Source organism: Haliaeetus leucocephalus, unplaced genomic scaffold (assembly GCF_000737465.1).
Source record: "Haliaeetus leucocephalus isolate CR32 unplaced genomic scaffold, Haliaeetus_leucocephalus-4.0 Scaffold155, whole genome shotgun sequence".
NCBI classification, from domain to species: Eukaryota; Metazoa; Chordata; class Aves; order Accipitriformes; family Accipitridae; genus Haliaeetus; species Haliaeetus leucocephalus.
In genome coordinates, this window is record NW_010972591.1 from 782,418 (window position 1) to 796,148 (window position 13,731).

The 13,731-nt window shown below is 37.0% G+C and overlaps 1 protein-coding gene across 3 annotated transcripts in view; it reads right to left on the reverse strand.

The window, feature by feature from the left end:
- The window catches only part of AASDHPPT (aminoadipate-semialdehyde dehydrogenase-phosphopantetheinyl transferase), a 48,415-nt gene that overhangs the window by 26,580 nt on the left and 8,104 nt on the right, over window positions 1-13,731 (reverse strand). For all 3 annotated transcript variants that reach the window (XM_010562105.1, XM_010562104.1, XM_010562106.1), the window contains exons 3-4: window positions 824-945; window positions 180-341 (exon numbers count right to left, since the gene is read on the reverse strand). In XM_010562105.1, coding sequence (XP_010560407.1) covers window positions 180-341; window positions 824-945 — 284 coding nt within the window. The remainder of the gene's footprint in view (window positions 1-179; window positions 342-823; window positions 946-13,731) is intronic.

The window sequence follows — 13,731 nt, forward strand, 5'->3', positions numbered from 1 at the left end:
GCCGTGGATTTATATCCTAAGTTTTGACTGATGTATGTTCAATGTGGTTATACAGAATAAAGGTGTGAAGCTGCAATTAAAAAAAATCACATGTGCAATGCAACCATAGTGTTGAGACTGTTTATCCCATAGTATACCCATATACTATTATTGAAAAAATGAATTTGAATAGTTCTTACCTCAAATGTCCACTCTTCTTCTTTATCTCCATCCAGAAGCATTTTTGTCTCCTTATACACCTTCCCTATTTCCAGTTGCAATGGGGACACATTAAATTCAATTCTTTGCAAGTTAAAGCCAATTCCGACTCCAATAGCCTTTAAGAAGCTTTCCTTTAAGGCCTGAAACACAGAATAAATGCATTTTATTAATACTGGCTGTTTTCAAACTGTTCTATAAACATTACTTCTAAGCAGACACTGTAGACCAAATAAATTTAAGACTTATACTATTGTAAATGTGAGGGTAGACTGATGCAATTATCAAGAGAAAAAGTTAATCAGCATTGTTAAATACCTAGCCTAACTTGCTGCATTATAATGAACATGCAACTGGAATTACCAGGTGGCACCTTGTTTGGGTTATGTGTTTAAAACTAATCATAAATCCTTCTAGAAATGTGAGCTGTACTATGGTTCTCAAAATTATTCTGATGTTAAAAAAAATCACTAAAATATAAAACCAATTAAAATATTATCTCCACATGAACATGTAACTATAAAAAGTATACAGTTTTACCATAATGAAAATAATAACAAAATATATCAAAAGAGAACGTGCAGTTTATAGCACTGCAGTCTTTAAATAGGAAAAAAGGTACTACCCAGTGCCGATGAAACATATCCAGCTGCATCCATTCATTACTCATAGACTTGATTACATCCCACTCTGTTTCAGTAAACTGCCGCTTCATGATGTGAAAGAAATTTGGAATTGAGCTACTACCTATAAATTAGAAAGAGATATTTACAGAAATTTTAATAGAATAGTAATAATAAGTAAATGAATTACCTCATGTCATTGCTGTAGAAAAAACTCATAAGAAAAAAAAATTAGGAACCAACTCTGCTCTACAATCTGAATTTATATAGCCTCGAAGCAGCGATGCTGGTGATTGTTCAGGACACAGTATGAAAAAACCCATTCCTATAGCAGAATTACTGCATTAAAAATGTGAAATGAAAGTCATAAACATATTATGTATTTTCAGCATTCTCTAAAAAAGGAAATTATTTAACCAGTGCTGATTATATATAAATAAAATGTATATTCAGCTACAAAAGTAGCATATACAGTCTCTGACATCTGACAGCTTGATCTAGTAACATTTTATAAAACAGCATGCTGTTTGTCAGAATTCATCAAGCTATTCTGCCTCCTGCCCTTGGATGGTGGGATATAAAAGAAACACTTTAAGCACATGTAGAAATACAATCTCCCAAATTTATCACATGCATATTAAGTCTTTTGGATTTATTCTGCAAGAAAAATGGGGGTAGGGAGATGCCCATAATCACAGTAAGAAATATACGAAAGTAAAAAAAACCCAAACCACCAAACCTTCAAATCCTTAGATTAAATTTAATCCTCCTCTAAAAACAAGCACAGCTGTGTAGCTCTGCAGCAACTATTCAGGGGCTATACCACTTTTCCCCACTAGTCTAAATTCACTTTGCAGAAGATACTACAGACTATGTGGTTGTATTGATCAATGGCATTTCTGTAATACACTGGAAGCTATGGACCTCATTACACAGTTGGCTAATCACCCACAGCCTATATCATTAATCAGCATACCATGCAATCTGTCCAATAGGGCTTACAGCTGGCTAAACAGACAATGGCAGAAAGCAATCTATTTTCTTTAGTAGGGATAACAAAAATCTGGATAGAGACAATTCCACATATCGGGACGAAATTTTTCATATGTTATGCAATGTTCTTATGAGAAAGAAAATACTAGTCTTATTTAATTCAAAACAGTCTCCCCTCCTAATACCACACTACTTTTAAGAACCCATCACTGAATAATTGCTTAAAGAAGATGCAGATTCTAAGCCTAGCTCTGCCACTGACTCTGTGAGTGACTATGGGCAAGGAACTTTCCTTTTCTTCAGTGGTGCTCCCCATCTTAAACCAGGGATAAGGGTATTAACCCTTCTCTATAAAGTGGTTGTCTTCTACAGATATCTAAGCACTATATAAAAACAGGTATTGGCAGCAGTAATAATTGGTCTAAACAAACTAATATCATACTAAAGCACACATTCAGGTTTTCTGACAATTTCCAGATCATACTGCAAAATGTAATCTGACAGAGACATCAAACAAGACAGTCACACTTCAGAGATGCCCTCAATTTCATTTATAGACTAAAGTGAAGAAAACATCTTAAGACAGAAATTTTGTTGACAATTGCAGTAGTCAGCTAATGGAGTGATCCAGAACAATCTAAGGACAGAACTAACTTTCCTCTCTGGAGAAAATGATGATACTGAAAAAGAAAAGCAACCACAATGTTGTTTTGATGGATTACCAAGGCAAATGAAATATCCATCTACTTAGACAACCCACTTCCCTGAAAGAATGAAAAATAACAAAAAAATTTGGTCAACTTGGAGAAAGGTTATTGACTTTTATCTCTCTGAGTTTATATGGCCCATTTTATGACCAAGTAACTGTGGTAACACATGCTCCAAACAATTCACTTTTTTTTTTTTCTTTCTCTTCTTCTCTCAAGTATTTAAGACAACAGTCTTGAGGCACCAGCCTCTTCAGGGGATTTAAACTACAAAACATTCAAGAATGTCCTGATGTACCCTTCTTCCTCCATTGCTTTCAGAGTTCTCTTGCTTCAGTAACCCAGGGCTATTCACACTACCAGACAAGATTATCCAAGACTATCCACACTACACTACCTTCAGCACCTAGAGGTGTATAATACCTCCTGCATTGTCAGTCCTCCCACCATCCAAACCTTATCACGCATGATGAATACACTTGATACTTAAACTGTTTAGTATACCAAGTGTATGTCAAACCCATATACTACTGCCTTTTCACTCCTTACTTACCCCTTTTCTGTCCCAGGTTTCTTCAGCTTTTCAGCTAACTTTCTCAATACTTACGTTCAAATTTACACAGTACTTCCCCCTCCGCTCCAACCATCTGTCAACATCCCTCCTCTGAAAAAGCTCAGGCACCGCGTTCTCCTGAATTGCCCTCCCTTCCCATTTCCTTCTTAATAGGATCATAGAATCATTTAGGTTGGAAAAGACCTTCAAGATCATCGAGTCCAACTATTAACCATGCCCACTAAACCATGTCCTGAAGTATCCCGTCCACTCGCTTTTTTAATATCTCCAGGGATGGTGACTCAACCACCTCCCTGGGCAGCCCATTCCAATGTTTGACAACCCTCTCAGTAAAAAAATTTACCTAATATCTAAGCTAAATCTCCCTTGCCTCAACTTGAGTCCATTAATACAGTACCATTGCTTCTCTCCAAGGAATGGATCAGATTAGAGGAGCTAAGACTATTATTCTCCACAAATCACTAGCAGTACCACAAGCTGCCTAGTCCATTTCCCCTCCTCTGGGCAACTTATTCCAGTGTTTTACTGTTCTCATGGTGAAGAATTGTTCTATTGAGACAGAATTCCCCCTGAAGTAACCCAAGTCTGTTGCCCTTTGCCCTGTTCCTGTGTACCCTCATGAAAACAGCTACCTACAGCTTCTCTACCGCTACCTTTCAGGCAGACTGTGATCAGATTCCCCTCCTCAGGTTTAACAAACCCAGCTCCATCAATATTTCTACACAGGTCACGTTCCCCAAGACTCTAATCACCTTGGTGGCCCTTCACTAAACCCTCTTCAGTGTTTGCATGTTTCACATGACCTGGGGGATGAAAAGGGGACAAAACTAGAAGCAGCAGAAAGTTTTCTTTTAGATGCTACCTTTTTTGCTTTTATTTTGGGGGGGTGGTGTGGGGGGGCAGGAAGCTTCAAACGTACTTGTCACAATTTACAAAAACTTCCTTTGAAAGAATGGGAACAAGTCCCATATAGCAATTATTCAGTTGCTTTTAAATTTTCATTTCTAAATTACCTCCCATTTGCCAACTTGTTTCAGAAATAAACTCACCTATCAACAATTACACAAACACTTGGACTTATTTCTGTGACAATTACAATTCACTAATAATCCGAGTTCTAGTTTACAAGATAATTAAATTTAATTAAAAATATACCAAAGAGCTTCATGCCAAATTATTCTATTATGCATACTTTAGAGCTAACAGCTATTTTGGATACAATTTTGGATTACACATGGCATAGTCTACAGATGATAATGTGAGGTACAGGGCAAGATAGGGTACCAGGGCCCTTCACTGAACATCTGAGCTTCCTATACTGATGAGAACTTTCTAAGACCTCTCGAAGTATTTTTCCTCCTGTGTTTATGGCCTGTATTTTTCTCTCAGAGAAGTTTAGGAGAAGTACTAAATCCTCTAAAAAAGATCTATGAACTGGAGAAGCATGATAAAAATGAACTGACAATAAAAGCTTGAAAAACTGCTTCTCTGAAGGAACAAATGCTTTTATTGTAGAGCGCACATATATTACATATACTTCCAGAAACACTTTCTGTCTTTACATTTTCAATGATCAATGATAATGCCAGACACTCATTGAAACTTATAATTGTAGTACTGTTTCTTATTTAACTCACAGCAGTAAAGAAAAAAAGATTCCTTTAAGATATGCCTATACAGGTTGTAGATAACTGCCCATCTGACCTGTCTGTGCTTCTAAACATCCATACGCTAACAAGCTCAACAGCAGATGCTGCACAGCTGGGTTCAAACAGTACTGAGCCTTTGCTCATATAATCCAGCACTCCTTTCCCAGTGTTCAGGGTTATTCAAAACACCACTTAAACATTGAGCCAAAAAATTAGCTGGGGATACTACTATGTGGAAAAATTTATTTGAAACACACGAAACTGCATCTCAAGTATCCCTTCTTGTAAGTCATATTTACAGCTTTTGAAGAATCAGAATTTAGATTCTGATTCCAATAAATCCAATATACTTACAGTAATCTTGTCCACCTCAGTGGCAAAGTGAGATTCCTGTAACACACAATGTATGCACTTCAGAAAAAATATTTATGTATGTAAATTACTTATTTAAATTGGTGAGCATCAGGAAATTGCACAATATTTATCTGATTGGTCAAGCATCTGACTCGGTGGGGGTTCATCACTGAAATGGAATAAATTTTGTGGGTTTAAGAATACCTCAGAGAGATATGACATGTTTTCATATAAGATTTCAAAAATAAGTGGAGTTGGAAGCAGGGAAAAACACGAGGCTTGCTCCACAGGTGGCTTATGATTAATGGGAAGATACATATACCCATCATATTAAAATTCTTTGAAACAACAATCACTCACCTTTTGCTGGTTTTCTTTAAGAGAAGAAAAATTGTGATGGGAGCAGATCTATGAAAATACTGGATAAAAGGTTTCAAAAAAAAAAAGAAATGAGACAAATGCTGATTTAGATTCTATAGGGAATTGAGAGTGTGTATTTCAGGAGACAGAAAAACTGAGCCCATGGCACGAAAGTTATTAACATGATAAGGGGGTGGAAGGGTAGGGATAAGATTATTTAATTAAACCAAACTTGCCTAAGTCAAGTGGACTGATGAAAATAAGCTCCACTGTGACAGAGTTTTCTTGCTTTGAAATTTGTTGTATTGACTACTGTAAGTATTCTGTCAAAAATCTAACAATATCTCTTTTCACAATTACCCTCTATTAATACCTTAAAAATAAGTTTATTTAGTATAGAAGCCTAATCATAAAGATGTTATTAAGAAACATGCTTTTTCTTTTCAGTAATACATCTATCTTTTCAGTTATCAACCAAATAACTTCACTATTAACCTTATGAAAATCTCAGTTAACAGCTAGAAATTTTGAATGTGGCAATGCCTGGCAATGTAAACTTTAAAACTATTTCCAATGCTTTGTATATATACTTCTTACTTGCCTATGCCACTTAATTTCCTAACTTACAGTTAATATACTGTTCAAAATTTCTTTTCAAGAGAAACTTGGAAACAAACTTTAATTCTTTTTAATATTGAGCAGAATTATATTGCCCTCATTTGAAAATACATTTTCATTTGTATATGTTTTTATAGTTCACTCTTTTTCTCATCTTTACACAAACTGTTGTGCATTCTTTCTTTTTGCTTTTGTTCATAACAGCTAATATTCTGAAAGCATTTCTCTAGTCTACTGTAAACTCCACTTTTGAAGAATTTTTGTTACAGAGCATGATGCCCTCTAAATATTGGAAGCAGTTTTTGTTTTTACATTGGATCACCTTGCTGAAAAGCAAGAAAGTCAACTAGAAAACTCCACTAAATTTAACCAAAACATACTACAGCTTCTTTTCATAACATCCAATTAACTGACAACAATTTGTCCCAGTATCTGACTGCCTGACAAATACAAACCTGTCTGTTCATTTGCATTGGAACAAAATTGACTGGATGGTTTAGCTATTCAATGGCCTAACTTTAAAAGTCCTTTTTCCCTAGAATGTGTAGAGCTCTGCCTCCTTTCCATAACACTCTTTAACTTGCTTCTTAGGGAACAGTAGCCAACAGAGGAAAGGCATCCACCAAAGCTCTCACCAGTTCCTCCAGTTGGTGTCTAAATTAGTTTGATATTCACAAGAGAAGCTAGAGGTTTTATCCTTGAGACCAAGATATATTTTCATTGATTTTTCTTTCATCTACAGACACTTAAGCCTCACACCTCTATCATACCATAATGAAGATCTGAAACCAGAGTAGTTCACAGAAAAAAAAAAAAGTAAAATTAACACAGCTGTGAAGGCAATCGATTTCTTTCCTATATACAGCTATTATTCCCTGCTAATAAACTTTCAAGCACATTAGATCCTTAAAAATATAATCGGAGTAATCTTTCAAAAATTGTCTTCTATGCATTTAAAAAAAATTCTAACCCAAAAGTTAAGTTTCTTCATTAAATTAAAAATACACAATATCCGGTAAATTTCAGGAAGAGTGAGGAGAAGAAATAGTGAGTGATACTGGAAAAGAGTCCAATATTAAACCTGGAAAGTAAACATGCTATATACAGATAAGTATGCACAATCATGTGTGTGCATACATGTGTGCATTTTGGATTTTTTGCACAAACTATGTACACTGAAATATACAATGCCATCTTTTCCACTGCAATGACAACTGGGTATTTTATTAATTTTTTTGTAAAGACTAGGCCAAAAATCTGCTTTGCATTTTCCCTGTAAAACAGCAAAACCTCAGACCAGATACAAAAGATTGATTTTAAAAAGATGTAGGAGTGAAGAACAAGAAAACATGCTATATTCCCTGGTCCTATTTGAGAAAATGCTTTAGAAATAGCAGATAAATGCAGGGTAATTTTCCCCCATTTTCCTACCTGATAAAAAAAGCCAAACAACTTGCATTTGTAGGCAGATCCATGTAAATTATGATGCTAATAATAGTAAAGACTACTATCCATAGGGCTAATACAGAAATCTTCATACTGGTGTTTTGTTTACACTGTTAAAACATCAGGTCAATTGTAAGTCAGCTTTGGTAATACAATGTACACTTAAAGGTAGTAACTGTCCTGTTGTACCTGAAGTTATTAAAACTATGACATGCCTTTTCAAAAACAGTGAGAAGAACAGATGACTGACCTTCCTCACTTCAGTTTTTACCAGTTTTACAGTCTTCAAATTGTTTTGGTCAGATACAAACTAACTAGCTTATACTGTGGTCTATATCCAAAAATATGGAAATTGAAAGCTAAAAGCTACTACTGCCAGATTACTGATCAACTAATCCGCTGAAAAAAACCCACAAAACAAACAACCAAAAACCACCAACCCCCAGAATGCTAACAGATTCCTGACTGCCTGGAACTGCATGAAAGAAACAGGTCAGTGATCAAGAACTAATATCTAATCAATACATATCAATTACTTTCAGATGGCAAACAGGCAAAGTGACAATGCAAAACGTACTGGCTAGCAAAATGAGCGACTGAAGTATGAACAGATCAATCTACTTAATAAAGTGAAACACAGCCTAGCTATAAATCCTGCAAACTAACAAACTGTATACAATGAATACGTTTTGAGTCCTGGACTCTTGGGCTGACAATCCTTTGATGTAGGACCCAAGACATGTTTGACCATGTTTTACTATCTCTAAAGGAAACCAAAGTAAACTGATACAGACAAAACATTTCTTCTGCAACCGATGAGCAAATGCTAATTGTTCATTAATACCAACTAACCCTTGTACAGATGTTTAGAAACTGACGACACAAGACAAATAATTAGCTAGATAAATTACTAACTTGGAAGAACTAGACAGAAAATTAACAAAGCATGTTTTTGAAATCTATTACCTCACACAGCTTTAGTGTGAGTTGGAAATTGGATTTGCATTCTGTGACCTCTCCACTTTCTGCCAGTATCCCACAATTCTCCCAGTGATATATGTTAAACACCCATTCTCGTGTAACTACTGATGATATGTTTTATCTTGGCGTGCCTCCAAGAAGCAGCATTAACTTTAAAATGTCAGAAAATTTGAGGTTGCCTCCTCTGAATTACTCAACGTTTCCCAGATTGTACAACATGGAAAAGTCATAAAGAGACTGACATAATTTGATAATGTTTGATATTTTCTCTGCAGTTAGGATCGTTAAGTCTTTGCAATATTAGAGAAACTGCTAAGGTTTCAATCACATTACTGGGATTGGGTCTAACAGCAGTGATGAATATTTAAGCAAGCTGCCCTGATAGTCAATGTTAAACAAAAGAAAGTAAAGAAACATAATGGATTAGATAGCTCTACCTCCAAAACTGCACTGGAAAAAATAGCAATTTTGACACAGGTATGGCTTGGATAAAAAAACCTGAAGAGAAGTCACACACTATTAACTGGATACCTCACATCTGATCAATTTACAGACAGGTGGTCTATGGTCTGCAACAGATACATGCTTTTTGACATTTGTTCTGAAAATAGAAAAAAAAAAATGACACATCCTCTCAAATTTTGTTCAGACTCCAGCATACTTTCACACGTTCTTTCTATGCCAAATATTCAACTGCAGTACAGACTTGCATTGAAGACCTTACTGACATAATCACACCTGGGTGCAAGAGCATGGTTTTAGCTTGCTTCTGAGTAGAGAAAATAAAAGTATTTAAAATATATGAGGTCTAAATCACTAAGATGATTCAGGAACCCCAAATTCTTTTAATGAAATGTACAACTAAACAGTAATAGCAAAAAAGATAATGAGCAGTAATAAAATAAGAAAACCTTTCGTAACTTGTTATACAACCTCTTGGAAAGGGCTTAAGCAAGTAAAAGTTACAACCATTGACATAGACCACAGCTAGCAAAGCTCTAGGTAGCCACAGTATTTCCTCAAAAAGGTAAATTACCCCATAAAAATGGCATTTTAATCAGTTTTCCATTATAAAATATATCAAACAGTTAAAGCAATCATTCCATTTTGTCAGAGCAGCAGGAACTCTACTTCCTTTCAACACTCATGAAGTTATGATGCATCCACACTGAAAATAAACACAAAAGCACAAAACCTAAATAAACATAAAAATAGACTGTCTTGTATAAAGCCATTGTGCCTGTGGGTTGTGAGGAACAAATACTGATGTAAAAGAAGTCAAAAAAGTCAAACATGCTCAGATCTCTCTAAAGGTAACAGACATTTAGGAACATAGAACATGTTCTAATGGAGCTAGATCTTTTTACTCTTTAAATTAAAGACAACAAAATCCTCAAGGTGTTGCTAGTGCAACAGTACCCACATATATGTGCCTGACCATCTATAGCCTTACACTACAGTAGTACTAACAAGCCACCAGATCTCTCAAACATTTTATTACATTTTATGAAATAATGTACTAGATGGCCTTTCTACACATACAGAAAGATCATATTGACTGAAACCTTTGACAATCCTTCGCTTAAAAATAAAGAAAATATACCACTTAATACCATCTACTATTACCAGAAAACAGACAAGCAAAAACCCACTGCTATGAGAATGACCACCCAGTGTCAATACTAGATCACTTTCTGCCTCCAGTGAAATCAGATTAACTCTCACACTGTACATGTGTGTGCAAATATATATCTACACACACACACTCATATAGATGTATATAAAAAGCATATATGTACATATATACATACATATACACACATATATACTGGTATGCATGTATATATATGCATGCATATATGGTGCTGGTGAGATGCATAGACAGAAATTCCAGCACAAAGGGGATGACACCCAGTTCTATCTTTGCATTCAATCAGATATACTGCAAAACAACATTATCTACATGGTATTGCTAATGGTTGCTACTGAACCATAAAAGCATTAAGATAATAGTAGCAGGAAAGGGTAGGTACTTTAGTGAAAATGTGATTACAGGGAGACTATTCCCATCTCTAAGGAACTAGTACTACTGCAGAACCTGAAGGTGCATTGGGATCTGCTTGGTACATAAATATCACATTGGACAAAAGAGGAGGGAAAAAAAGCCAATTATCAGTACCTAAGTCATCATCATCTTCCACATGAATTTGACTACATGATTCACGCTTCCTAGCACCTTGATTTGACTAATGCAATTTCCCTTCCCCCCCCCGAAAGCTCTGCAACCTTAGAAAGTACAAGCTAATTCAGACTGAGCTGGTTTCTCTCAGAGTACGATGAGAGATCTCTCTTCTAAATTCAGCGTTTGGTGTGGAGCTGGTCCTCAATATTGAGACATACACACTCTGGGACTATATCCTTCCACATCATGATATCCTACTCCAGTAATGAAGCCACTGAACAACAGAGTTCCTTGCGATGTCAGAAGTCAGGACACTGCACAGATGCCTGTCCCAGAACATGAATCTCACAGCCAGATGCAGTAAAAATGTCCCTGTCCTGGTTTCAACTGGGATAGAGTTAATTGTCTTCCTAGTAGCTGGTACAGTGCTATGTTTTTGAGCTAGGTATAAGAACATTGGTAACACTGATGTTTTCAGTTGTTGCTAAGTAATGTTTAGACTAAAGTCAAGGATTTTTCAGCTTCTGATGCCCAGCCAGCAAGAAGGTTGGAGAAGTTGGCATAGGACACAGCCAGGGCAGCTGACCCAAACTGGTCAATGGGGTATTCCATACCATGTGACGTCCCAACTAGTATAGGAACTGGGGGGAGTGGGGGGATCACCGCTCAGGGACTAACTGGGTGTCGATTGGCAGGTGGTGAGCGATTGCACTGTGCATCATTTGTATATTACCATCCTTTTATTATTACTAGTGTTATTTTATTAGTGTTATAATTATTAGTTTCTTCTTTTCTGTTCTATTAAACCCTTCTTATCTCAACCCACAAGTTTTACTTCTTTCTCCTGATCTTCTCCCCCATCCCACTAGGTGGGGGGAGGAAGTGTGAGTGGCTGTGTGGTGCTTAGTTGCTGGCTGGGGTTAAACCACGACAGTCCCTTATCTTTTTCATGCTTAAAACATCCCCATTTCTGTGTATACACAGTCCTTCCCTCTTTTCCCCCTTCAAAATGAAGTCCAAAAAAACACTAGATGACAGAAAAAGTATTAGCGTTTTAAATTTGGGAATTGATCTCTCCTGTGATTACAGTGAAAGTAACCATGTAAGAACATGCTTTAAAAAAGCCCCTTGTAAAGCCATTTGTTTGGCTTGCCAGCAGCTGAAAGACTGTTTGGCCCACTTGACAACTAAAACACAGCATGTTTTGTTTGGTCTTCCCACAGAGAAGAGATAGTCAGCTAGTCATTCAGCATCCTGTCCCCACATATCCTTTCCTGCTATCAACACACAAATCAACTTCTGCATAGCTCCAGACCTGCCACTGCAGGAGCTGTCTTTTATCCAGCCAACAGGCTATACAAGAAAAGATGAAAGAGGAAGATAATTGTATTGCAACATGGCAAAAGCAGCACATGGCCCACAACTGAAAAACTGATAAAACTTCAATGGTTCATTCACCTGTATTAGTTATATCTTTCATAGAATCACAGAATGGTTTGGGTTGGAAGGGACCTTAATGATCATCTAGTTCCAACCCCCCTGCCATGGGCAGGGACACCTTCCACTAGACCAGGTTGCTCAAAGCCCCATCCAACACTTCTTGGGATGGGGTATCCACAACTTCTCTGGGCAACCTCTTCCAGTGTCTCACCACCCTCACAGCAAAGAATTTTCTCTTAATATCTAATCTAAATCTACCCTCTTTCAGTTTAAAACTGTTACCCCTTTTCCTATCACTACACTCCCTGATAAAGATTCCCTCTCCACCTTTCCTGTAGGCCCCCTTTAAGTACTGGAAGGCTGCTACAAGGTCTTCCCAGAGGCATCTCTTCTCCAGGATGAACAACCTCAACTCTCTCAGCCTGTCCTCACAGGGGAGGTGCTCCAGCCCTCTGATCATCTTCGTGGTCCTCCTCTGGACCTGCTCGAGCAGGTACCTGTCTTGCTTATGTTGGGGCCCCCAGAGCTGAACGCAGTACTGCAGGTGGGGTCTCACAAGAGCGGAGTAGAGGGGGAGAATCACCTCCCTCGACCTGCTGGTCACACTTCTTTTGATGCAGCCCAGGATACAGTTGGCTTTCTGGGCTGCAAGTGCACACTGCTGGCTTATATCCAGTTTTTCATCCACTAATAACCCCAAGCCCTTCTCCACAGGGCTGCTCTCATTCCACTCATCACCCATCTTGCTATGGCGATCTACTACCATATCTACTCTTGCAGATACTATCTCCAAGTGTTTGCTATGTTTTTATTAAATTAGGGTTTTTTGCTAGGAAAAAGATCTACATATTTTAAACAAAACCCGACAATTCTGATGAACAGACAGAAAAACTGTACAGGGCAAGTAACTATTTTTTAATGCACTACAAGATTGGATTTTCCATCAAAATGCAACACAGCACATAACACAGGCATGAATGCCTAGAACTTACAGCACCACCCGATATAAGGCAAGAAAACAGCTACTTATAGAAGTAGCAGAAGTTTCCTGGTCCTAAACCTTCCTGAAAACCTGACATGACAACAGCAACCTGTCACCTTCAGTGAGAAAATATAAAAATATTTGCCTTGTTAAAAAATCAGAATTTCTTTTAGAAAGGAACTACATCAGGGAAATCCAGCTGAGACTTTTTTTTTTTAGTTACTGAGGGGAGACATTAAATATTTAAGACACATTTCTACCATTTCATAAATCAGTCTAAAAATCTGCAAATCTGTCTCTAAAACATTGTATCCCAACCCTGAAACTAATAAGATCTCCAAAGCGTAATCCTTGCACAGACAACAGCCAAATAAGCTTCTGACAACACAGGATAAAGACAGCTTCTATTTTCCAACCCTTGCAACAAATATATGTATCTGTAGAGCTGAAGCTATTGGAAATGGTCAGTGTTAGCAAGAAACTCCTCAAAAAGCGAATTCCTAATACTTACATAATAATTACTTAACCTTGGCCCCCCGTCACACCTTTCTTCTAGACTTCCTTAACATGGAAAGCCAAAGCTAACTGTCATTAGTGCAGGCTGAGAAGTATTTTTAGTTCTGT